The sequence below is a fragment of the Stegostoma tigrinum genome, chromosome 2 (assembly GCF_030684315.1).
Source record: "Stegostoma tigrinum isolate sSteTig4 chromosome 2, sSteTig4.hap1, whole genome shotgun sequence".
Taxonomy (NCBI): domain Eukaryota; kingdom Metazoa; phylum Chordata; class Chondrichthyes; order Orectolobiformes; family Stegostomatidae; genus Stegostoma; species Stegostoma tigrinum.
Window position 1 is genome coordinate 5,055,371 of NC_081355.1, and position 27,130 is coordinate 5,082,500.

The following is a 27,130-nucleotide window of genomic DNA, read 5'->3' on the forward strand; positions in this document are numbered from 1 at the left end:
AACCTCTCCTCATAAGATAACAAAGTGTGAAGCTGGATGAACACAGCAGGCCAAGCAGCATCTCAGGAGCACAAAAGCTGACGGTTCGGGCCTAGACCCTTCATCAGAGAGGGGGATGGGGAGAGGAACTGGAATAAATAGGGAGAGAGGGGGAGGCGGACCGAAGATGGAGAGAAAACAAGACAGGTAGAGAGGAGGTATAGGTGGGGAGGTAGGGAGGGGATAGGTTAATCCAGGGAAGAAGGGTCTAGGCCTGAAATGTCAGCTTTCGTGCTCCTGAGATGCTGCTTGGCCTGCTGTGTTCATCCAGCTCCACACTTTGTTATCTTGGATTCTCCAGCATCTGCAGTTCCCATTATCACTGATACGATTTCAACCTCTCCTCATCTCCTCTGTCAAGACCCCTAAGAATCTCGTAAGTTTCAACAAGGTCATCTCTCACTGTTCTAAATTCCAACGAGTACAGGTCCAACCTACGAAACCTCTCCTCATAAGACAGTCCCTCCATACCGGGGATCAACCTAGTGAATCTTCTCCAGATTCCCTGTGATGCCTGTATACAAAAGGTAAAATCATCATGGTCCCAGAGGACCATAGGGCCGTTCTCTCATTAGAGAAAGACAACTGGTGGTGGTTTAACCCAAGGGTCACTATATCGCAGGTAAGGGAGACGTTGAGTGGGAGAATCCTTCACGGTAACCTCAACCAGTGTGGGAATTGTACCCATGCCATTGGTGTTGCTCTACTTCACAAACCCGTCATCCACCTGACTGAGCTAATCAATCCATAATGCCAGTTTATCCTTCCTAAGATGAATAGAGCAAACTATTTTATAGATTTCTACAAAATATTTTGTTGACATACATACAAATTGACCTGAATGATGATACAAGAAAGAAGCGAGCTTGAACCAATGTCAAATGTTTTCCACTGATTGGGAAATGTCTTTGTAAGAACAGAAAACAAATTTAAAAGATTTGCCTCACTCCAGTGCCTGGTGTGACCTCAGCGCATCCCAAAGTGCTTTAAAGCCAATGAGATGTTTCTCTAGAGCAGCTACTGTTGTAATGTAGACATCATGGCAGCCAAACTGTACAAAGCAACCTCCCACAAGACACGAACAAGATAATACCCAATCTGTTTTTGGGATGTTGGTTTAGTGACATGTATGGGCCACACCATATTTGTGGATAACCTCCAGATTTTTCTTCAAAACAGTGTTACTTAATCTTTTACATCCACCAAAAGACCTTAGTTTAACTCATTTGAACAGGAACACAACTCCCTCACTGCTGCAGTGGGAGTCATGGATTTACCCAAGTCCCAGTGGTGAACTGTGTACCTCCGCCTCAGAGATGAGTGGGCATCTCGTTGAGCCACCAGTGGCTCATTTATGCAGCTGGTTTACAAAGAAATATACTGGTAGCAGAATCTGGAGAAGGTTTACTCGGTTGATCCAAGGTATAGTCAGATTTTCTTAAGAGGAGAGGTTGAGTAGATTGGGCCCTGTACTCGTTGGAGTTTAGAAGAATGAGAGAAGACCTTTTGGGTGTGCAAGATTCTTAGGGGACTTAATAGGATAGGTGCAGAAAGAGACTTGAAACATTAACTCTGTTTCTCACTTCAAAGATGCTGCCAGACCTGCTGAGTTTCTCCACCATTCTGTTCTTTTGCTATAGCTACAAAGAGGTTGTTTATCCTTGTGAAAGAGTTTAGAACCAGAGGGTGTAATCTCAGAAAAAGGGTCTTGAGGCAGTGGTAATGGCCATGCCTCTGGATCAGGAGACCCAGGATCAAGGTCCACCTACTGTAGAGGTGTTTAATATAACCCCTGAAAAGGTTGATTAGAAAACTGTAATCTCAGAATAGAGGGTCACAAGTTTAAGACAGACATAAGGAGAAATTTCTTCCGAGGGCTGGGAATCTGTAGAATTCTTTACTGCAGAGGGTTATCGAAGCGGGGTCATGAAGTACATTCAATACATATATTTTTAATCAGTAAGGGAATCAACAGATTATGAGGAAAATGAAAGCGGAGTTGGGGTTGAAGCGAGTTTTGAGAAGATTTGGGGTTGAAGATTCAAATTAGCCACGATGCCATTGAATGGTGGGGAAAGCTTGATGGGCCCAATAGCCTACTTCTGCTCTTGTATCTTATGATCTTGTGTGTCAGTTACCAACGACATAGAACAGTCAAATCTGTTACATTTCAAAATGTTTTCAGACTGTTAGCTGGTTGCAGCTCTCTGTACATTGGACACTGGCACCCCTCTCATCTGAAATGTTTTGCTCTTGAATCACATCTATTTGTTCTCTGTTCAGAAGGGTCAGAATTTACCAAGTCTTTCAGCCGCCAATGACTCACTGAAGTCTGAGATAACAAGGTGTGGAACTGGATGAACACAGCAGGCCAAGCAGCATCAGAGGAGCAGGAAGGCTGACGTTTCCGGCCTAGACCCTTCTTCAGAAAATGTTCTGAATGTAGACATTGTAACGGTTGGGGGCCAAATTGGGAAAGCCTGAATGTGGACTGTGGTCCATTGGGGATGATCTAGTTCCACAGGCAGGAACTAAAGAAACGTGATGTGGCTGCAGTACCTGGTTTGCTTCAGGACATGGTCGAGCAGTTTTCAAGGTCAAAGAGATTACGAGAGAGTTGCAGTAGGAGAGAGATCCACTGAGGCTCTTCCAGAGGGAGGAGGGTAACTTCTTCAGGGTAGGCATCCTTAGAAGAGGTTTCGCAGTGGGATTAAAATTGTTTCAGGGATAGTAGGAACTGCAGATGCTGGAGAATCTGAGATAACAAGGTGTAGAGCTGGACGAACATAGCAGGCCAAGCAGCATCACAGGAGCAGGAAAGCTGACATTTCAGGAAAGGAGGATCTACACCTTGTTATGACAGATTCTCCAGCTTCTGCAGTTCCTATTACCTCACTCACTGAAGTCTCACTATAACACACACCCCTCTCATCAGTGCTGAAGTAGGGGTTGAAGGAAGAGTAAATAGTGTGTCTTTTTAAAAAGATCAACACATACCTTGAGGGAGCTGGGTCATCTTGACCAAGGCGTGACATAATGTTGATTAAAGTATTTATGCCTGTTAAAGAAACGGAGCAATGGGAAATGTCAAGCAATTTATTGAAGACAACCCATGGAAATACAGGATAAAAAGTGCAATAACTATAGAAATTGCAGACCAGGCCTGTAGATTTCCTACTACATATTAATGCGCAAGGTAATGCAGCAGACTGAAGATTGAAAAGTCTGATTGTGTACCTGAAAATCATGCAACCTTAATAAAAAAAAATCATTAATGCAATAATCATAATGCAATATTAATGCAATGGCTTGCACTCACCAACTTCCAAACAAACTCTAACAGACTAACTTCACAGAATTATGCAACCAGGAGTAAGGTCAGGTTAAGGTTCATTACTTCAGACCGAGGAAACATTTCTTTACTCAGAGGGTTGTGAACCTTTGGATTTGGCCACTGCGCTAGGTTGTGGAGGCTCCATTATTCAATATATTCAAGGCTCAGATCGACAGATTTTCAATCTTTTCGGGAATCTAAGGCTGTGAGAGCAGGTGGCAAAGACAAGTTGAAACAGATCGGCCATGTTCATTCTGACTGATAGAGCAAACATGAGGGGCCAAGTGGTCTCTTCCTTATTCTATTTGCTCTGTTCTGTTAGATTACTAGAAATTAACAAGACAGGAATAGGGAGTCTGCTTTATGAGGAGACATCAAGTAGATTGAGTCTGCACCTCTTGGAATATAGAAGAATGAGAAGTGACCTGACAGAAACTGATAAGATCCTTAGGGGGCTTGATAGGGTAGATGTGGGGAGGTTGTTTCCTCGGAGGGTCTAGGGCCAGAGGACATAAATCTTAGAATAAAGGATCACTCATTTAAGACTGAGACAAAGAGGGTGGTGAATCTAGGGAATTTTTTGCCACAGAGAGTTGTTGGGACTGGGTCATTAAATACTTTCAAAGCTGAGATAGATATTGAATCAGGAAGGTAATTGAGAGTAGTGGTAAAAGGCAGTGAAGGGGCGTTGATAATTATCACATCAGCTGTGACCGACATCTTAGGGAACTTTAAGAAGAGAAATTTCCAGAATCTTTACTGACAACTCTAACTTTGTCCATTTTTTCCATTGAACAGCGACTTCTTTACACGGGTGCTGCCAGGACTGGAGGGTTTGAGTTGTAAGGAAAGGCTGGGGCCCTTTTCACTGGAACATGGCAGGGTGACAGGTAACCTCAGAGAGGTTCATAAAATCACGAGGGGCATGGATTAGGTAAATAGCAAAGGTCTTTTCCCTCGGGGTGGGGAGTTTGAAACCACAGGGCACATCATAAGGTGAGAGGAGAAAGATTTAAAAAGGACCTCAGCTGCAACTTCTTCCACACAGAGGGTGGTTTGTGTGTGGAATCAACTGCCAGAGGAAGTGGTAGATGCAGGAACAGTTACAACACTTGAAAGACACTTGGATAGGTAAAAATAGGGCAAGTATACAGGGGTACAGGCCAAATGCAGGCACGTGGGGCTAGTTTAGTCTGGGAAACTTGGTCAGTACAGACAAGTTGGGCCAAAGGGTCCATTTACTTGCTCTATGACTCTTTCACAAGCTTGTGGCCACAGACATGTCTCTGTGTGGTCAGATGGGACAGTGGGAAAGCTCTGGGATACACCAAAACACTTTGAATGTCAGGCTGAAGAGTTGGTGTTCTTGGCCATTTTTGTGAATACCAGTCAGCCAAGTGTACAAACAAAATGATTGACTAAATCCCACATGGTGAATGCTCAGTTCTTTCAAGTATGAACATGACCTGTCACTAGCTGTAAGATAGACATCACCTCATGAACTATCAGGCGCAGAGACTTCCTGCACTAATATAACTCACCCTGCCCACGTGGGACAGAAATTACCCATTCTTTCACCCCCAAATCAGGCTGGATTTTAATCTGCTTCTTTTTCATTCCCCCCAGGAGGTCACTCAGTATTGGCTAGAGGAGAGCAGATATTTTATGTGGGACAAGCTGAATGGTCCAGAAGGTCTTTATCTCCCCAACACTGTTCATACAATGTCTCACAAAGCTCTCCAAATCTTAAGTACGCAGCTGCAGTCGCACTCCCGTTTCTCATTTACCTTTCTTCCTCATGTACATGTGATGAACCTTCCTGTCTCCGTACTTGGGCTGACGGATGCCGCAGTTTGACAAAGAGTTTCGTGCATGATCTGGGTTCATTCCAAAATTCAGGTGGTGGCTTGGGTGGGTCATTGCAAGCTAAAAGCAACTCAGAGATTAGCATGGACAGAAGGAGCTCATCATTCATAAACACTACTCAACAGCAGGTTTAATAAATACTTATCAATAATTTATACAAACTAGGACTGGGCCCATTGTCCCTTGAATCTGCTCCACCTTTCAATACAATCATGACTGGTTGGATTACTCTCACCGACCCCTATTCATCCATTTGTCTGCCCACCTATGTCACCAAAGAAAATCCAAAGCCTCTCTTTTCATTGCTTTTTTTCCCTCGTTCATTCACGGAATGTGTACATTGCTGCCAATTCCCAATTGCCCACGGGGCAGCTAAGATTCAATACATTGATGTGGGTCTGGAATTACATGTAGGCTATACTACGTAACAGCTGATTTCATTCCCTAAAAGAAATCAATGAAGTATTTGGGTTTTTCCGACAATCACCAGGGATCACCATCCCTACTTTTACTGAATTTGAATTTCATCACAAACCCATGTCCCCAGGACATTAATCTGAGGTTTTGAATTACTATTCCAGTTATATTCTTACTACACTACTTCCTCTTTTGACGAATAGTTCCAAAGAGGCAACCCATTCTGAGAAAAAAAAGTGCACACATGGATAAGTGACACCTGGCCAATAGAGTGTATCCGAATTGCCCAAAGACTTTAAAGTACAAAAGGCAGGCCACATTTAATCATAATCAAAATCCATTGTGTTCTACACCGATGTTGTCTTAAAACTGAAATCCCGATGATGAGGTACCTGGAAATGATTTTTCATTTCACTTGCACTCTGTACTTTTAGCAGCACTATTACAACAAAAATACTCAACGATTAAGAGTGACAATGTGACATTGGTCCACAAAGAGATATTTTCGCAGTCCCACCAAATTTCAGCCCTGAATACTAATCCTTTAAACTGGCTTCTGACTTAAAGGTCAAACCTTTTGGAGTAATTGGTGAGGATGCAATATCGCCAGATTTCTTTTAAACATTAATAAGCCACACCAGGAAGACAGAAAACACATGGCCTCATAATCACAGTAAAACAAGGTTTCAGAGCGTCCTCAGTCTATCCACTGAAGAAGCAAGGGTCAGGCAATGAATAAAAGAGAAGCAAGACATATCCCTGCAGTTTTTAAATGGATATTTTGATTCTCCACTGAGTTACAACAAAAGGTCAACTCCTTTTTTTTTAGTAATTGGAAAACTTCCAACTAGTTGGAAACCATGCAGTTCCTTATTGCAGATTTTAAGAAACAGAGGTCACTGTATTAAAATCGCACAGAAGTTACGCAGAAATGTTGAAACGAGAGGAGTAGGCCGTTCCGCCCTTCAAGCCTATTCTGTCATTCAAATAAGGAATATCATCCTAATCAGTACTCTGTTACTGCTTTCACCTCATACCCCTTGATTCCTTTAGCCCAAGAACAACTGCCAATCCCTTCTTGAAAATGCCACAGCACAGGAGGGGCTATTTGGCACTTAGTTGACGCGTTGCTAACGTGCTTCAGTCTTTTCCCTACCCATTCATTCTTTTTGGATTTTCCAAAGAAAAAGCCACTTGTTGCAAAGCACAATAAGGCATGCTCTGTACAGCAAGATCTCATGATCAACAATAGATTTTGAAATGTCAACATACCTACTCAGGCCAGAACACAGCAATTCCCAGAGCTGATGACAGCACAGTCAGAGACGTGTACAGAAAAGGTTTACCAGGATGTCGCCCGATATGGGGGATTTTAGCTATGAAGAAAGGTTGGATCGACTGGGTTGATTTTCACTGGAACAAAGGAGGTTGAAGGGCAACCATACAGAAGTGTATAAGATTGTGAATGGCGTGGATAAGGTGGAAAGTATGAGGTTTTTTCCGAGGACAGAGGGGTCAATTACTAGGGGCTCGATTACACAGTTTCAAGGCATGGGGGGAAAGTTTAAAAGATATGTGTGAGGCAAGTTTTTTTACACAAAAGGGTGGTGGTGAGCGCCTAGAATGCGTTGCCAGAGGACGGGATGCAAGCAGATATAATAGCAGCACCCAAACAGCACTTGGTCAAATGCATGAATAGGAAGGGAATAGAGGGACACGGATCCGGTAAGGGAAGACTGTTTTAGTATGGAAGGGCAAAATGTGTAGGCGCAGACTTTGAGGGCCGAAGGGCCTGTTACTGTTCTGTATTGTTCTTTGGTTCTCAAATTGCTTCAAAGACAATCAGAAAAGTAAATAAGGTGCTATTAGGAGGAAAAAAGTGCAGTGGGATAACAGTTAAAAGTAAATAAAGTAGAAAGGAATCAATACAATCCAGGAATGATTCTGGATCGATCTTGCAACTGGTACTGACAAAGAAGGATCTCAACCCCACGATTCTACTTTATAATCTTATAGCGAGTTCATTAAAAAAAATCAACAACAACCTATTCTGAATAACGCTTTTGTTTTGGAGAGAGAAATGTGTTGCCCAATATGGGGCTTGAAATGACAATCCTGGGATTAAGATGTCCCATTAACTAGCAACTTAGTTAACTGGATTGTCAATTAACTTGTTGCACTCTATCCTTCTAAAATATTCACCAAATTCTATAAGGTTTTGACTAGAAAAGTGAGTCCTTTGCGTGCCAATTCACAGCTTGTAAATTGGGAGGCATTAAGCGGTACCCTTTTACCCTCATTTTTGAGAAGAATTTGGGAGAACGTCTGAGATAACACTACTGCGTAGTTGGTGCCATTAGGCTGTGAAGATCTGATCTGCAACTGGAATATCGATAAATCAGGAGAACAGGAGAAACAAATTCTAAAAACAGACAGGTGACATCCCATTTACACGGTTCAAGTTGTAGCAGCCTGAAACCAAAAGGGGACAGAAACTATTCATGCGTAGGCCTGAGTGTGTACACGTGGCTGCTTCTGGCTGCCGTGCCTCAAAGGGTAATAAAAAATAAAATTAGACTTTCTTTTGGCATTGGTATGTCAAATGGGCATTTTGGATTGGACAGAAAGTGGTCATCTGTCGCCTCATCATGCCCACCTCCCAACTCCAAACCAAACAGGATCATAGAAGACCCAGTCCCCAACTCAACCCCCTCGCTAGAACTATATGCAAACAAGCAAGCAAACATGCAATCTCAGGTTTGAGCAGTGTACACAGGAAAAGATGAGCAATGTTTACCTGGAGGAGGCAGCGTTCTTTAAATGTGTAGCCTATCAGCTTATCCAAGTGCATCAGACATTGATGGTATCGAATATGGTGGGTTAATACTGGCAACATCATGGCATGCTGGAAAACAAAACCACAAAGAGCAGGCTGGATAAGTTACTGAAGGCTTTCTACGCACAGCGTTACTTCGTCTTCCCGATATAGCCTCGCACATCAGGTGCCCAGATCAAGAACTCAGATCTTGTAGGATTTTAGTCAAAGAATCCCTACAGTGTGAAAGCAGGCCATTCAGCCCTCGAGTCCACACCAACTGTCCGAAAAGCATCATCCAGTCACCCCCAAATCGTATCCCTGTAATCCTGCATTTCCCATGGCTAACCCACACAGCGTGGACATGAAAGACAGTTTAGCGTGGCTAACTCACCTACCTGCACATTTTTTGACTGTAGGAGGGAAACCACACAGACACAGGGAGAATGTGCAAATTCTACATGGACAGAGGCTGGAACTGAATCTGGTCCCTGGTGCTGTGAGGTACCAGTGCTAACCACTGAGCCACTTACATAATAAATTCAGCTTTCTGGTAGCAGCCACACCCTTCTGTGTTAGGGAAGCATAAAGTTGTTCAAATCTTACCAGGTCATCCCTTCAGTCATTATGCAAGGCTGGCATCTCCCAGCACTGTGCGCAACAAAGTAAATTGCAAACTTTCCGATAGTTCTCAATGCCAGTGACTGAAATCGTGGAAACTTGCAGCACAAAAGTAGGCCACAAAGCCTACTGTATCTATACTGGCTCTTCTGACAAGCAGCTGTGCTGTATATCACCCCACTTCTCAGTTTTTGATTGTAACCCTGGAAAGTCACCATCATCCAATCCTTGTGCAACTCCTTTTAAAGATTATGAATGGAATCAACTCTTGCCTGTTCCAGATCCTAACAACTTCCACTGAAAAAAAATTCTCATCTCGACCCTTGACCTTTGTCAGTGATGCTAACTCTATCATTATTGACTTCGGTTACCAACTCACTCACAGGTGGAAATTATTTTTCTTTATCTATTCTATCAAATCCATTTTGAAAACCTTTACCAATCACTGCTGAACGTGCTCTGTTGAGAGAATGGTCCAAACCTTCCCACTTTCATGTTGCAACCAAAATCTCTCACTCCTCATAAGATCCTGATAAAACTCCTGTCCCCAAGCTCCTTACATCTTTCCTAAGTCTTTTTTAATTCTCTCCTAGGATGTGAGCATCTCTGGCTGGGTGAACATTTATGGCCCTTGAGAGTTGGCGGTGAGCTGCCTTCTTGAACCGCTGCAGTCTATGCGTTGTAGATAGACCAACAGTGCTGGTAAAGAAGGAATTCCAGCAACAGTGAAGGGACAGCGATATACTTGCAACTCAGGATCGCGAGTGGCTCGGAGGGGAACTTGCTGGGGGCGGTGTTCCATGTACCCCTGCTCTTGACCTTCGAGACAGAAATGGTTATGGGTCTGGAAGATGTTGTCTTAGGGGTCCAGAATTGTCCACTACATTCTGGCATACGTCTACATCAGTGATTTAAAGTTCTAGGATGTTCTCTGACTTTATATTGGGTGCATTTCTTTACAAACTCAAAGAATCCATATCAAATCCACACTACACTTGTCAGTCTCCAAAGTGAAGCCCAGAACTGTCCATATTATCAGACCACATGAAAAACATCAAGTACAGGGATTCAAGAAAGCAGCGCACCACCATCTTCTCAAGGGAAATTCAAGGTGAGCGATAAACACTGAAACAGCTAGTGATGCCCTGGTCTCAAATGAATAGAAAAAAAAACTGTTTTTGGACAGTACTTAGCTCTAGCAAAAAGGCATCATATTGTTTTAGAGTTACTGCAGATCTCTTAGCCGTTGCAAGGCCTCGAATGAAGAATTTCTCTGGATTTAAACAGAAAATAACTGTGAAAAATGGCTTGAATCGTCAATGATGAACAAACATGATGTGGCTACAGAGGAAGAGGAGGTGGCTGTTCGGCCCCTCAAGCTTATTCAATGTTTTGCGACTAATTTGACTCTTGCCCAACCAGGCTTAATATGCCTTCATATTTTTCCCAGGTTTGAGATACAAAGTGCAGTGAAGGTTCAGTTGCTGACATGTGCTGTAACTGCAATGTTAATCAATCAGAGGGAAGACGGGAGAAGAGACAAGGAGGAACAGTGACCAGATCACTCATAAAAAAACGTTTCTGCCAAACAGGTGATGGCCCCCACATGCAAGAAAAGAGTCTGTGAAGACATCGCAGTCAGCTCTTTGTGCTGTTAGCCAGTTTCATTCCAGATAGTCCTGTTAGAACAAAAACTAGGCTAAAGAATAGGAATTAACCGCAGCTTCTGAAAATCGTTATGTCTACAAACTCAGAATCTATCAGCAATAACGAACCTGAAACCCAATGCAAATTGTATGCACTGGCACAGTAATTACCAGCACTCAGCTTTTGTAATTGTAATAATAGGAAACCTTTCATCAAACCATTTAAAAAGACTCGCACCTTCCTGTGCACCATTACTTCAATAAAATTATATTGATGGGTTTTTGACCAACTTCAATGAAGCAAAAGCAGATGTTGAACTTCACAGTGTAATTCAGACATTTCGGAGAGGATTTATCAATATCTCATTAATGTTAAGGCTTCACATAATGACATGTGTGCCCACTTATCCTTATGACCTTCAAAGTCTTCCATAACCAGATTTAATTTGGCTCATTATCATGGGATTTAAAGTGATACAAAAGAGAGAATTATTTTACATATCTGCAGTTCTTTTCTGGACAGAAAAAAAAGTGCAAGCTCCAAAAGTATTTTTGAATTTTTAATTAGTATTTGCCAAAGTCAGTGCAAGAGAATGATGCACCTTTATGTTAGGCACCTAGCATTGAACACAATGGACTCAGTATGTGTTTGAACAAGTGATTATGCTGTTCAAATATCTTGCAATAGGGGACTGAAATGAGGACCTTGAGAAAAGTGGACAAAGTTGAGAAAGCTGTACATTTTGTTTCTGGAGGTGGATGGAATGGATTAAGAGAACAGTGAAAGGGATCCTGTGATGACAGAGGATGAAAGATAGTTGGAGAACAAGAAAAGGCAACAACATTGGCTCTGCCATTTCCAAAGATATTAGAACTTACTCAAGGAGGTAGATTAGAGCGATGTATATCAACAACAAGAATCAAAGTGATAACTTAGGCAATGTGAACCTGAAAGTGGGAAGTTCTTACAAGTAAGTCCTCAGGAAAGTGTAAGGCATGGAGAAATGAGCAATATTTCATTGAAATTTCATGGAGAAATAATGTGCATCTCAAGCCAAAAATATGAAACAAGACATTAATAAATTTTTGTCAGTAGTTGTATTCACAACATTGCATGCCTCCTCCTCCCAGTTACTAAATCAGCGTGCTAGAAATCTGGAATATTGGAATTTTTACTGAAAGCCGGTGAGCTGTAGTCCACGAGGGACTACAGGCATTTCTCTCCATTCGAGACACAAGCTTGGTTTTGTAGCTTCAGCAGCACTTTGGTGGAGAAGGGTAAGATGGCCAGACCCGAGTCTACCTCAGCTGGAACAGCAGTCAAAGTTGTGCTGTTTGTATTTCTCCGAATCACACACTAGTCATCTCGCCCAATGGAGCTAACTGGCACTCTTGTTATTTTGAAAGTGATGGTTTGTTACATTTCACTCAGGACATCAGATGAAGTGGCAACATACATTTTCACCTGTATACTGCAGCCTGGAGTTACGGATAGAACATAAGATATGCTCGAATTTTCTTCATTGATAGCAGAATACGAATCTCACCCGCTCTCACCACCTGCCACTGCAGTGTGTTGGAGGCCTTTTCATGTTGACAAAAAATCTGTTTGACCACTTTAGGAACACAACTTCTTTGGTCATCAGGTGGGACTCAAACCACATTTGAGCTTTTAGGTCTTTTCAGGCCTAGTGCACCTGGCATTCCCAGGTGTCATCACATATCTTGATTCTGCTTAGCTTCCAGCTCGGATGAGACCAGCTGTTTTCAGAACACATTTTATATGTGCCCAAGGTTCTCAATCAATCAAAATCTTCCTGTGCATATCCTTAACAGTATAATCAATGTAAAATTAGTAATAACCATTACTGGGCTGTAATAACACCTGAAATTTGACATCTCTCCACAGTACCCAAGTGAGATCCTCCAGTGTCCATGCCACCAGCTCTGTGGGCAGGAAAAGATATCCAATTCAACACAACACCAAGTTCTGAGCTTTCTCTTTAGTGGAGATTTCAAAATAGGTTGAAGAAATTTGACTCCAACAATAGGAATGGCCATTTCTCCCAAGTTCAACAGTCAGTGACAAGATGCAATAAAATGAAAACTGGCACTGGCAATATAATTGCAGAGACGAGGAAACATTGCTTCACATATTATGGAGCAAGAAAAGTCTAGGCTTTGAACAACTGAGACAGAAACCACTGCATGTTTTAAAAGGAAAATGAAGATCAGGCTAGAAGGGCCAAATGGTCTGCTCCTGTTCCGATTTTCTACGATTCTATATTTCTAAAAACAGGGAAAATATCTGAAGCAGAGAGAGATGATATCCTCTTGGGAAGACAGCAGAGCTAGCAAATTAAGTCCACTCAAAGGACACCCTCTGTACTGCAAACTTTCAACAACTCTTCTGTTAAGCATGTATCAGAATTGAACAGGAGAAATTTGTGGAGTTACAGGAAGAAAGGGGAGAATGGCCCAAGGTGAGTTGCTCAATTGGACACAATGGGCCATACGGCCCACTTCCCAGCCATAATAATTCATTGTTTCCCGAAAAGGGTAGAAAATGTTCTTCGGGATTTCAAAGATCGGACACAAGAGTGCTCAGGATCTGAGGAGGGTGACTATGGATTTATCTGCAATCATTTGCGTGAAAGATCTGCCAAATGGCACTCAATTGGGAGATACAGCAAGTTACACAGAGGGAACAGGAATGTCAATAGGGAACAGACAGACAAAATGATTAAGCAAATCTGGAAAGTGGAGGAAGTGTGAGGTCTCAAGAAAGACAAATCAAAGTATGTACTTCATAGTGAAAGCCAGATTTTGAGAAGTAATTGGATTCAGGTGTCAGTGTGCAGAGATCTCTAGAAGCTGGTACACAGGCACAAAGATTTATTGAAAAAGGTAAATAAAATGCTGGCCTCTTAAGGATCAAAATACAAAAATATGGAGGTTAAGTTTCAGTTGTACAAAAGTGTAGATCAAACTTCACCTAAGACATTTGGCTTTAGACCACTAAACCTCAGGAAAAAGCAAACACAATAGTCTGGGGAGGATACAGAAGAGATTCACCAGAATAAAGTGAAATAGCGGTGAGAGGTTGAATCAAACTGGCTTAAAACTCTCTTCAGTTTACAAATGCAGAACAAAGGAGACATGATGTTAAAATCTGTACTGGAGGCAAAACCATGAAGCGCTTCCACAGGAAGGGCTGTGGAAAGTTGGAAACTTTGCTCTCAAGGAGCAGAGGGGCAAGTGAAAATTACAAAACAAAGATCCGTAAGTTTTCTGTTAGATCAAACAGTGTGAAAGGTTTTGGAACAAAAGGCAAATAAATGGAACTGTTGGTTAAAACAAAATCGCCTCTGGTCTTTCAGGATGGTGAACTGGCCTGAGCTGCTGAACGCTGTACCCATATTTCTTCGATTGTGGAAGATTTTGGAGGTTTCTTGTAGCACTCTTGGATTAAGTGACCTGATCCTCAAGTATCATGTATAGGGAGGAGACAGCCCGCTACACCACTACAAAACTCAGCCAAGGGTCAGTACACATGTAGTCTAATGGGCATACGTATGTCAAGATCCGATAATGAATATGACAGTGTAACTCAGCAGTCACTAAAACTGTCAAGACTCAAAGGTTTGGAGGAACTGTACTGCAGAGCTGTAATATAAAGAGAAGCAAGCTGTACATTAGAGTACAAACAAGAGAGATTGTGAGAACTCTCAAGAGTCAGACAATAAAGCAAAGATAGAGTTGCAGCACTCCCAGAAAAAAGACGGTTTCATTTAAAAGAGAGCAACTTCAAGGGTGCAGGACAGAACCTACCACCCAGACTGTTACACTGTCGATTTCTCATTTAACAAAACAGGAAGCAAGAATCAGCCCACCTTCTACAATTATTTATTTGCATTTTGTAACTCAATACAAACTCCAATCTGCTCTCTCCTCTTCTCCCAGAAAGCAAGCTAATTCTTAATATTTTCTGATCAACCTGTTTTAGAGGTGCTATGACACGCCTTGGGAGCAAAACGGACTTGAACCTAGCCCTTCTACCTCAGAAGTAGGGACATTACCACAGCACCACAAGACCCTGGGAAACCAGCTGTCCGTGTTTCAAACTAGGTTATCCCCACTGGGGACAAGGGACCAGTGTTCAAGTCACAACATCTCTGAGCAGCTTGATTAGAAAACATCAACCTGGTTCACTCCTAAAGGAACAACCATTTACAGCACGGTCACAGTACTCATGATAACACAAATTGACAAGGCCTCAACCAATTGGGTTACATCCACTGTTAGCATGATCTACGAAGGTCGCCCAAGCTAGATACCTGACAGACATCTGAGCGGACACCAGTCTTCCAGAAACCTTGACTGCTCAGTTCGACTGTTACCTCACGTCGCATTGTGTTTTTCTGACGGATCTTCTGCAAAGCTTCCTGAAATTAATGAAAACACAACATTTCCTGATATGCGATCATGAGGAGTATCGACACCAGTACTATTTAAAACATTATACCTTGTGTGTGAGGTGCATTCATGCTGACTTCCCCTACACCTCGATTACCCAACATCCCCACAGTGGGTACCAGTTCCGCAACAACTCGATTTAAAAAATTCTTATTCAAATTTTCGCTTTCAAATCCGTGGACTTTCTCTGCAGAATGAGCAGATCACAACAAAGTGGTAATGTCATTGGATTTGCAAACACTGAGCAGCCCCTGGGGACAGGGTTCAAATCCCAGCATGGGAGATGGGAGGATTTGAATTTAATGAGTAAATTTGAAATAGCCAACTGCTGTACCAGTGGCCGTGAAACTATTGTAAAAGCCCAAAATGAAGAGAGAAAATACTGAAGAAACTGGAGCGTTCCGAAGAAGAGCCATATAGGACTGTTTTTCTCTCTCCAAAGATGCTGCTCGACCTGCTGAGTTTCTCCAACATTGTATTTGTTTCAGATTTCCAGCATCTCCAGTATTTTGCTTTCATTTGAATTGCAAAAAAAACCTCTCAGACGATTAATAAATAAATAAATATATCTGGGATAAAAAGCAAGCGACTGAGAACTATGACGACTATTGTAAAAATCCTAATTATTTAAATAATATCCATCAGGGAAGAAAACATGCCATCTTTACCTGATCTGGCCTACATGTGACTCCAGACTCACGGCAATGCAGATGACTCATATTTGCCCTCTGCCATGACTCAGCAAGTCATCAGTTAGAGGGAATTAGGGATGGCCAGTCATGCCACATTCCATGGAAAAAAAAATAATTAAAATTTCGTCAAACCCCCGTAACACCCAAAATATCCACCCTTTGCGAGTTCAGTCACAACCTTTGATCACTCCACCAATCATGGTCAGTCCTCAGTGCAAAATCCCAGAGGGGGCCAGATCTACCTCCTTTTAAAATCACACTGACCCTCAACCTTATTCTCTACCCGACTAGGCACAGTATATAACCTCTCCCCTCGACCAATGCTTTGCTCGTGCAGCCCCAATGTCTCTTTATGTGGTTTGGTGTAAGGCTGTATTTGGCAGGGCTCCTGCGAACCAACCTGTGGTACTTTACTATGTGAACGACATTAGATAAAGGCAAGCCTTTGTTGGTGCTGCAAGGGCATGGTTGGTTCAAAAGAAGGATATGTACACTTTGTAAGCGTTGCAGACCACTTTAGAAAACACGGCCCTCCGGAGGTGGTGTCCATTATAGACTGTACAAGGGCTTATGTGACGCAGTGGTAGTTCCTTACCTCTAAGCCAGGAGGCCCAGGTTCAATTCCACCTGCTCCAGAAGCATGTCATAACATAAAGTATACGTCAGTTGTGGGTAGTTGTTGGGGGGAGTGGGGTGGGGGGGGGGGGGTAGTGCAGTGGGGGTACATCTGAAGGGCACAATTTGTATGCATTTGGAAAGGCAAGGGCCGATTAAGGTTAGACAACATGGCTTTGTGTGTGGGAAATCGTGTGTCACTAACTTGATTGGACTTTTGGAAGAGGCGACAAAGAAGATTGATGAAGGCAGAGCGGCAGACATCACCTAGAGGGACTTTAGCAAGGCATTCAACAAGATTTCTCATAGTAGACTGGTTAGCAAGATGAGATCACACAGAATCCAGTGGGAGTTAGCCGCTATGAAGGCATGGGTCAGAGGGTGGAAGTAGTGGTTATTTTTTTGGACTGGGGGCCTGTGGTCAGCGACGAGCTGCAAAGATCGGTACTGAGTCCACTGCTTTTTGTCATTTATGTAAATGATTTGGATGTGAGCATGGGAGGAATGGTTAATAAGTTTGCAGATGACACCAAAATTGGAAGTGTAACTGACAGTGAAGATTATCATCTGAGTACAATGGGGCCTTGATCAGTGGGTCAATGGACCAGGGAATGGGAGATGGACTTTAATTTAGATAAATGTGAGGTGTTGCACTTTGCTAAGGCAAACCAGGGCAGGACATATACAGTTAACGGTGGGACATTTGGAAGCGTTACCGTACAAACAGGCCCAAGGGTGCAGGTACATAGTTCTGTGAAAGTGGAGTCGCAGGTAGACAGGGTGGTGCTTGGTATGTTTATTGGTCAGTGTATTGAGTATTGGAGTTGGGAGGTCATGCTTGGCTCTGCAGGAAATTAGTGAGGCCAATTTTAGAATACTGTGCTCAGTTCTGGTCTCACTGCTGTCGGAAAGATGTTTAAAAAGGGACCTGACAGGCAACCCTTTCCATAGGGTGATGTGTGTATAGAATGAACTACAAGAGGTGGTGGTGGAGGCTGGTACAATTACAATATTTAAAAGGCATTTGGATGAGCACATGAATGAAAAGGGCTTAGAGGAATATGCTAGCAAAAGGGATCAGATCAGTTTAGGATATCTGGTCAGCATGGGCAAGTAGGACCAAAGGGTCTGTTTCCATGCTGTATAACTCGAATTCTCTCAACAGGTTGATACACAAAAGTCTGTACCATTCAAGGAAAGGACAGCTGAGTGTCTTCAGCAATACTCAACGTCAGAATTTAAAAGAACACTCTTGGTGCACTGCTCTCCATTCTCCTCAATTGAAAATGACCTATTCTTGCTCTCTATAAATAGGTGAAGCAGTAAACCACGTGGAACTTAAAAGGACGTGTGCAGAAATACCCTCAGCTAGTTAAATACACTCGAGTGCTGAAGCAGCCAAAGCATTAAACTAATGACAGATGGAAAATGTCAGACGAAGCAAAATTGCTTTTCAGCAGCAGCAGCATAAAGCACAGACTCTGAAACCAGTTTCTTTTCTCTAAGGTTAATGATTTGCCTTATAAATAATCCAAACTGTACTACAGCTCTCTCGGTCTGGGTGAATTACAAGGACTAACAGATCGGAAATGGCATGTCCCCAAAATAAAGCTGTTTGAAAAATCACTTCATTCATACTTTGTGAACTCCTCACGATCCACGAGTGGTGCGCAGGCAGTGTGCATCATTCTACAACTAAATACAGTTGCTTGGCTGTCATCTGAGGCAAATACAATTAAAAATTCACACAATAAAAGAACAGAAGAACCATTTTCGTTTGAGTCATAGAATCACACGGCACTGAAACAGATCCTTCCATCCAACTCGTCCACACCGACCAAGTTTCCCAAATTAAACTAGACCGACTTGCCCGCATTTGGCCCATATCCCTCTAAATCTTTCCTATTCATTTGTCTATCCATATTTCTTTCAAATGTTGTAACTGTACCTGCATCAAACACATCCTCTGCAAGTTCATTTCACATTCGAACCACCCTCTCCATGAAAACGTTGCCCCTCAGATGCCCTTTCAATCCTTCTCCTCTCACCTTAAAAAAATGCCCTACTTCCCAACCCTATGGAAAAGACTTCTGCTATTCACTACATCTATACTCCTCATAATTTTATAAACCTTTGTGAGGTCACCCCTCAACCTCTTACACTCCAGTGAAAAAGGTCCCAGCCAATCTAGCTTCTCCTTATAACTCAAACCCTCCAGTCCCAGCCACATCCAGATAAATCTTTTCTGAATCCCCTCCAATTTAATAACATCCTTGGTATCGCAAGGAGACCAGAACTATATACAATACTCCAGAAGTAACCTTACCAACATCCTGTACTGTTGCAACATGACGTCCTGACTCCTGTACTCAACAGTATGAGCAATGAGAGAAAGTGTGCTAAATGCATTCTGAACCTGCCTATCCAACTGTGACACAAATTTAACCTAAATTATGCACCTGAACCTCTATGTCTCATGACAGCACTACCAAGGACCCTGACATTTACGGTACAAGTTCTGCTCTTGGTTATTTTACCAAAATGCAAACCTTGCATTTACCTAAATTGAATTCCATCTGCCACTCCTCAGCCTCTTGTGAACAACCCGCTATAATCTCCTTTCTAATGAGATTTACATTGGACACTATAATACAAAGATAAATAGGGATAAATTAAAATTGAATAAACAGAACAATCAGTTATTGCTGACCATGTTGCCATTCTTTACGAAAGGTTAATGTATTAACTGTTAAGATGAGCTGCGTTCAACCAATGCATGGCCAATTCTCAATAATTCTCAAATCCTTTGCCATTCTGAATTCATCTGCTCCATCCCAAGGCCACTTTGTTCCGAATCAGTTGCCAAAAAGTGCTTGCCAACATCAACCACAACTGAACTTTCAAATTACCAGATGCCTAATCTTTAATCTTCACATCATAGTTCTGGAGCATTCTCTCCACTCAACCACAATATCATTGCTGTCCTTTCTTCAGCAAAAAAATCTACACTCCTTTTTACTCTGAATATGTCCCAAACCTACACAGGCCCCCTCATGTTAAACTGTACAAATCTTGAACGTTCCCAGTGCAGAGTGAGATTCACCGTCTTGATGGATCACATCAAATAAATGTCTTGCTCTCAAAACTCTACATCTCTGCAGCCTTTGGGATAATAAATCATGCTTTCTAGCTCTGCCCCAAGTCACTCACTATTTCAGGGCCATCCTACAGAACTAAGGTAATCCCATCCTTTTGCTACATCTCCTCAAACTCAGGTTTCATTGACATTACGAGCGAGGTCATCTGTTCAGTTGTCTCTGTTGCTTCTCTTCAGTGCTTGTGTCTCTGCTACCAGTCTGATCGTTATCGTCTCTCTCTCTCTCTCTCTCTCTCTCTCTCTATCCCCTTTTCCTTTGACATTATTTCCAACAAACTGCTGACCGTATGACATCTGCCTCCCAGCTGACATTGTAATGGTTCACTCGCCCCATGGAAGTTCCTGTTTTAATAATCCGCTGTCTATCTCACTCAGTCCCACAAAATAAACCTCAATCCCTTCTTCCATTAACATCTTGCGCCTCCCATACATATGTTCATGTTTCCTGCAAATCTCGATGCCTCCCACTAAGTTTGATCTCTGCACAAAATAACAGAATAGCTTTCTTTTTGTTTTTAATTCTTTCATGTTTAGTGGCTGGCATTTGTTAAGCATTCTGAATTACCTTTAGACCAAAAGGCTTGTTTTGGCCATTTCAGAGGACAATTAAGAGCCTACCACTTTGCTGTGGGTGTGGAGTCACATGGGTGTAGAGTCACATGGGTGTAGAGGCCAGGCAAAGACAGCAGATTCTCTTCCCTAACACAACGTTATTGAACCAGATGGGTTTTTAATGACAATCAATGATGGTTATCAAGGTCATCATCACTGAGACTAGTTTTATACTTCAGATTTTTAAGGGAATTTGAATTCCACCAGCTAGAGGTGGGATTTGAGCCCACGTCCTCAAAATATTAGCCAGGACTGCTAGTTCCAGATTACAGGCTCTGTAACAGTACCACAATGTGATTGTCTCTCTCCAACTCGCAGCCAAGCTCATGAAGGACATCTTCTCAGACTGTGAGATGACGTGGGTCCTTGAAATCGGTCAACCTCTGTCATAGTGCACCACACCAACAGCCCTGCTCTACTGTGTATCTCAATGACACTGTCCTTGCTCAATTCCACTTGCTACTGGAGGGCTCTCTCCTGTAATGGTCACTCCTTCCACTGCATTGCATCATTAGTTCAGAGCAGATCAAAAGGAAAATCTATCCTCAGTCCATCTCTTCTCTTGATGTCCTTGACGGCCTTGAAGACATTATCCAATGATTAAAAAAAAGTTACCACAGTCTTAAAAACCACAGGGCTGCTTTCTCATTGGGGGGGGGGGGGGGGGGGGAAGAGAGAGTGGGGGGGAGGTGGGAGAACAGTGATGGTTTAACTCGAGCCGTATCATGCCTCAGGTGAAGGGAAAGCTTGAGAAGGAGAGTCATTCATGGTAACCTCAGCCAATTTATGGGAACTGAACCCACGCTGTCAGCATAACTCTGCATTCGCAAACAAGCAGTCCAGCCAAATGAGTAAAACCTAGCCAAAGCTTTGGAGATGTGGGGCATTCTTTTGAGTAGGTGTAGGGACACTAATAGGAGAGGTAAGGTGTCAGTTTTGGAAGAGTAAAAGTAGACATGAATGTGCAAACAAATTCAGATAAATTCATCAAAGTGGTCAACTCATCAAGGGATTGTCTGAAGCTGTCACGGCATTTAAAACCACCTTGCTTTTAAATTTCTAAACAAACCATCCACAGCATCAAAAGTTAAAGATGAGTGCTTGCCATTTCACTCAGACTGTTGACATAAGTCTGAGGACTATCTTTACAGGAACTGTACTGCATGGCTGATTTCACAACCTATTATTGACAAGGTGATTCACAAGGTGACATGGTTCACAGGCTGACTGATTTATACGGGGGGTGTGAGGGGTGAGGACTGGAAATTGCTTCTTGTTTCATTCTTATTGTAAAGTTGTGGCAAAGTTTTACCGTAATGGGAGAGCCTTTCTCAGAGCTCACCTGGCTAGCTCTCCCCTCCTTCCAGGGGCAGCATGCCAGACTGCAGTCCTATCCAAATCCCCCGCATCCACCCATCTCAGGAATGAAAATCTGACTGTCTGTGGCACCCTCTCCCTCCACATTACTCCAAAGGCCTTGTGTGAAAGCTAGTGACGGACAAAAACTCAAAAGCACCAAAGGAGCAAATGACAGCTTACCTCTCGCTGAGCCAGTTTCTGCTTGTCTGCTTGTTTAACCTTGGGGCTGTTCGCTAGCAGATGACGCAGTTTGACATAACTCTTCCATAGCTTCTGATACCTTAGAAGAAAAGTTTTAGCTTACTTCCTAATCATTAAAATATATCCCATCTGTCAACACCAGACTCAACTGAAGTCAAAGGAATGGCTTGGAGCAAACATTTTGGCTTGGAGAGCAGCATCCATCTCGAAACCCCCTGGCGCAGTCTATATTCAAGGTAGCAGATGGGGTGCATACCAACTAGGGGAAGGATGTGTGTTACAAGCAGTGATCATATACACTTCTTTGATAAAGAACACTTGAAAATAAGCATCTGATAAACATTTTTGCCATAATGAAACAGTGGAGCAAGTTGTAGGCCATGACAACTGCTCATCAATAGACTGTACAAAGCAAAACGCAGACTGCATTGGGATACCTTTGAACTTGCAGCACATTTGAAAGAGTATTTTTATCTTGTACATCTGATGAGCCAAATGTAAATTATCCTTAAAATTTAGACAACATACTGCACGATTTATACAAAATTATCCATACAGTTAAAAGCAAGCTCACCTCTCAGCACACATCTTATTTCCTGTTGGTGGCTTTGAGGAGGTTACACAAAGAGTTGCATGTGCCCTGTTTGTACTAAGGAGGGGACCAGCACCTTCTCCCCAGATTGTGTTGTACCAGTGACACCCAGAGCCGGACTGACAATGCTCAGGCAAACATCTACATGTGACCCAAGCTGTGGTCCTTAAAGGTCTTTCTACCAGTGAGACAGAACAAACAAAGGTGTGGCCTACAGGTCAGCATGAAAAGCATGGGCTGTTTTTTCTCTGGCAAACAGAAAGTTGGGGAACGACCTGCTTCAGATCTTTAAAATGATGGGTAGATTCAATCGGAATTGGAGCAGAGAAAGAGGGTTCATGCTCTTGCATACATGCACAGTTGAGGGTGGGGGTGGAATCACAACAAGAGGCTGGATCAAACTGGGGACTCTGAAGAAACTGCCAAATACCGAGGGTACCCAGAATGGAAACATCACTACCAGAGACACAGTAGCTGAGGCTAATGGTATAAATGGGGTTGAGGGGAAACTAGACAAGTACAGGGGTAAAGAAACATCTCCATAGCTGCCACGGCCCTCTCCTAGTTTCTCTGCTACTGACATCCTCAAACAAGCCTTTGGTACAGTGACAGCTCACTGTCCCAATGTAGTGTCATGCAGCCTGCATCCCCTCCCCTCTCAAACTCTCTCCCTCTCCCTCTACACCCCAATAAATGTGGAGTTACAAGCTGTCCAACAAGATACTCTTGTGGGCAATGTGCTGGGAACATATTCTGAATTATCATAAAACGGGTATAGGAATAATGCAATCCTACATCACAGCAACTGCATTACCCACTTTTATTTCCAGAATTGCATTCTAATACGTTAAGCTTGTTATTTTACTATTGCAAATTTTGGTTTTTAGTGTTTAAGTAGCAGGCTCTTAAACATCATGCACTAAAGCACAGAATGATTATTACTACCAATTTGTATTCCATTCATACCCACAAGGATACTATCAAAAGGCTTAACATCTAGCTACCCACATTCACTTCCAAGGCATGTTCATAAACTAAAAACATCACAATAAAAAACGTGCAAATTCTGCCAGGGCCTGGGACACTGAAGAGGAACAACTTACACATGAACATTCAAATCAGGAAAAGGAGAAAGCCACTCAGCCCCTCAAGCCTGCTCCACCAATCAATAAGGTCACAATGCTCCACATTCCTGCCTATGCCTAATAAACTTTCTCCCTTTTACTTAAGGATCTGTCTCCTGCTCCTTATAATGTTCGGGCGTCCTTTTCGACCACCTTTTCAGGGAGAGTTGCAAAGACTCATGGCCCTCAGAGAAAACATTCTGCCCAAGTTCTGTTTTAAATGGGCGCCCCTGATTTTTAAGTAGTGACCCTTAGTTCTAGATACTTCCATTAGTGGGCAAATCCACTCCACATCTCCTAAGGGTCCTATGTTTCAATCAAGACACTTCTTAATCTTATAAACTTCTGTGCCTAAAAGGTTAGCCTGCTCAACCTTTCCTCAAAGGGCAACCTGCCATTCCAGGCATTTGTCTGGTAATAAAATGTGAGGCTGGATGAACACAGCAGGCCAAGCAGCATCTCAGGAGCACAAAAGCTGACGTTTCGGGCCTAGACCCTTCATCAGAGAGGGGGATGGGGAGAGGGAACTGGAATAAATAGGGAGAGAGGGGGAGGCGGACCGAAGATGGAGAGTAAAGAAGATAGGTGGAGAGAGTGTAGGTGGGGAGGTAGGGAGGGGATAGGTCAGTCCAGGGAAGACGGACAGGTCAAGGAGGTGGGATGAGGTTAGTAGGTAGCTGGGGGTGCGGCTTGGGGTGGGAGGAAGAGATGGGTGAGAGGAAGAACCGGTTAGGGAGGCAGAGACAGGTTGGACTGGTTTTGGGATGCAGTGGGTGGGGGGGAAGAGCTGGGCTGGTTGTGTGGTGCAGTGGGGGGAGGGGACGAACTGGGCTGGTTTTGGGATGCAGTAGGGGAAGGGAAGATTTTGAAACTGGTGAAGTCCACATCGATACCATTGGGCTGCAGGGTTCCCAGGCGGAATATGAGTTGCTGTTCCTGCAACCTTCGGGTGGCATCATTGTGGCACTGCAGGAGGCCCATGATGGACATGTCATCTAGAGAATGGGAGGGGGAGTGGAAATGGTTTGCGACTGGGAGGTGCAGTTGTTTGTTGCGAACTGAGCGGAGGTGTTCTGCAAAGCGGTCCCCAAGCCTCCGCTTGGTTTCCCCAATGTAGAGGAAGCCGCACCGGGTACAGTGGATGCAGTATACCACATTGGCAGATGTGCAGGTGAACCTCTGCTTAATGTGGAATGTCATCTTGGGGCCTGGGATGGGGGTGAGGGAGGAGGTGTGGGGACAAGTGTAGCATTTCCTGCGGTTGCAGGGGAAGGTGCCGGGTGTGGTGGGGTCGGAGGGCAGTGTGGAGCGAACAAGGGAGTTACGGAGAGAGTGGTCTCTCCGGAAAGCTGACAGGGGAAGGGATGGAAAAATGTCTTGGGTGGTGGGGTCGGATTGTAAATGGCGGAAGTGTCGGTGGATAATGCGTTGTATCAGGAGGTTGGTGGGTTGGTGTGTGAGAACGAGGGGGATCCTCTTGGGGCGGTTGTGGCGGGGGCGGGGTGTGAGGGATGTGTTGCGGGAAATACGGGAGACGCGGTCAAGGGCGTTCTCGATCACTGTGGGGGGAAAGTTGCGGTCCTTGAAGAACTTGGACATCTGGGATGTGCGGGAGTGGAATGTCTTATCGTGGGAGCAGATGCGGCGGAGGCGGAGGAATTGGGAATAGGGGATGGAATTTGTGCAGGAGGGTGGGTGGGAGGAGGTGTATTCTAGGTAGCTGTGGGAGTCGGTGGGCTTGAAATGGACATCAGTTACAAGCTGGTTGCCTGAGATGGAGACTGAGAGGTCCAGGGAGGTGAGGGATGTGCTGGAGATGGCCCAGGTGAACTGAAGGTTGGGGTGGAAGGTGTTGGTGAAGTGGATGAACTGTTCGAGCTCCTCTGGGGAGCAAGAGGCGGCGCCGATACAGTCATCAATGTACCGGAGGAAGAGGTGGGGTTTGGGGCCTGTGTAGGTGCGGAAGAGGGACTGTCTGGTAAATCTGCTCTGAACTTACAACAGCCCTGCAATAATTTCATTGGAAACATTTGCCAGAGGAGATAAATATCAGGAGTGCTTCTTTTAAAATTACTTACAGACTGGCTTGTGTAAAATATTAGCAAAGGCTCCAGTGCCATTAAATCAAAGGCATCATAGGAGATCTCTTGCTGCTGCAGTAGTGAAGCTGAACATAAGAGTACATTTCTCTGCGTCTGATTCTCAGTGCACCTGACCTAGAAACTGCTTGATGGAAACAAAGTACTCAACATGGACAAGTGCTATGATAATCAACTATGAAATCCTTCACTTTCACAAACAGATATAAACTCAGAAATGTTTAGGGATTTTTTTTTAAAGCAACAGAAGCCACCAGCTAAAGCAGAATGTTATACCTCAAAACTTCAAACAATTTAAAAAGACATTTCCTACAACAAAGCAACGTCTCAAATAAGTTCAAAAGTTAAAACTAAAAGGCAAGGTTAGAGTTGAGGTGTTGACAGAGTAATTTCATTTAGAATTTATTGGTAGCCATTATAGCAAGAAGGAATAATTTTTATGAATTTCCTCTTTGTTTGCACGTTCTATGTTGCATACTCCAGAGAAATGTTTCAAGTCATTTCCAAAACTAACTTAATTCCTCCAACTTCAAATTTGCCTTTTTATGACAACAGCACTCTCAGTCAACTTACTAGCAAGTTCCACACAGCATTCCCAAGAGACACTTAGCCATTTCCTTTGTAATAACAGAGTGACTGCAGCAGCATTGTATTCAGTTATATACACCACTAATGACCGACAAATTTGGTTTCTCCTCCAGATCTGGTTCAATTCTAAAAAGCAGGCATTGAAGAGGAAACCTACAGGGAGATTAATGCAAGTTTACTTTGTAGGATAACAGCCAGCAGTCATTAAGGAGCATTCCGTGGATACATTACTCTGATCTCACTTCAGTGCTCAGGACTGGCTACATACACACTATACAAGGTAAGTGGCAACACACAAACATGTCAACACCTACGCTGTCTTAACTAATTCCACAGCACAGGCATGCTACTGTTCTTAATAGTGAACACACACACACACACACCCCCACCCACCCCATATTCTCTCTCACACACACACACACACACACACACAAACACAAAAACACACCCCACACACTCCCTCACACACATACCACCCCCACACACTCTCTTTCTCACACACACACACACACACACACACACACCCCACACACTCCCTCACACACACACCGCCCCCACACTCTCTCTCTCACACACACACACCCCACACACTTCCTCACACACACCACCCCCACACACTCTCTCTCTCTCTCTCTCTCACACACACACTCCCTCACACACACACACCCCCACATTCTCTCTCACACGCACACCACCCCCACACTCTCTCTCTCTCACACACACACATACACAACCCCCACACTCTCTCTCGCACACACACACACATACACAACTCCCACACTCTCTCTCACACACATACACAACCCCCACACACTCTCTCGCGCACGCACACACACCCCACACACACTCTCTCGCACACACACCCCACACACTCTCT

The 27,130-nt window shown here is 43.5% G+C and overlaps 1 protein-coding gene across 3 annotated transcripts in view; it reads right to left on the reverse strand.

Annotated features, from left to right (window-relative positions):
- The window catches only part of drosha (drosha ribonuclease III), a 218,108-nt gene that overhangs the window by 78,277 nt on the left and 112,701 nt on the right, over positions 1–27,130 (reverse strand). For 2 of the 3 annotated variants that reach the window (XM_048551209.2, XM_048551219.2), the window contains 6 exons: positions 21,830–21,929; positions 15,883–15,942; positions 15,076–15,183; positions 8,454–8,561; positions 5,161–5,299; positions 3,037–3,097 (listed from right to left, as the gene is read on the reverse strand). In XM_048551209.2, the coding sequence (XP_048407166.1) occupies positions 3,037–3,097; positions 5,161–5,299; positions 8,454–8,561; positions 15,076–15,183; positions 15,883–15,942; positions 21,830–21,929 (576 nt within the window). The remainder of the gene's footprint in view (positions 1–3,036; positions 3,098–5,160; positions 5,300–8,453; positions 8,562–15,075; positions 15,184–15,882; positions 15,943–21,829; positions 21,930–27,130) is intronic. The other variant, XM_048551227.2, reaches the window with a different exon arrangement.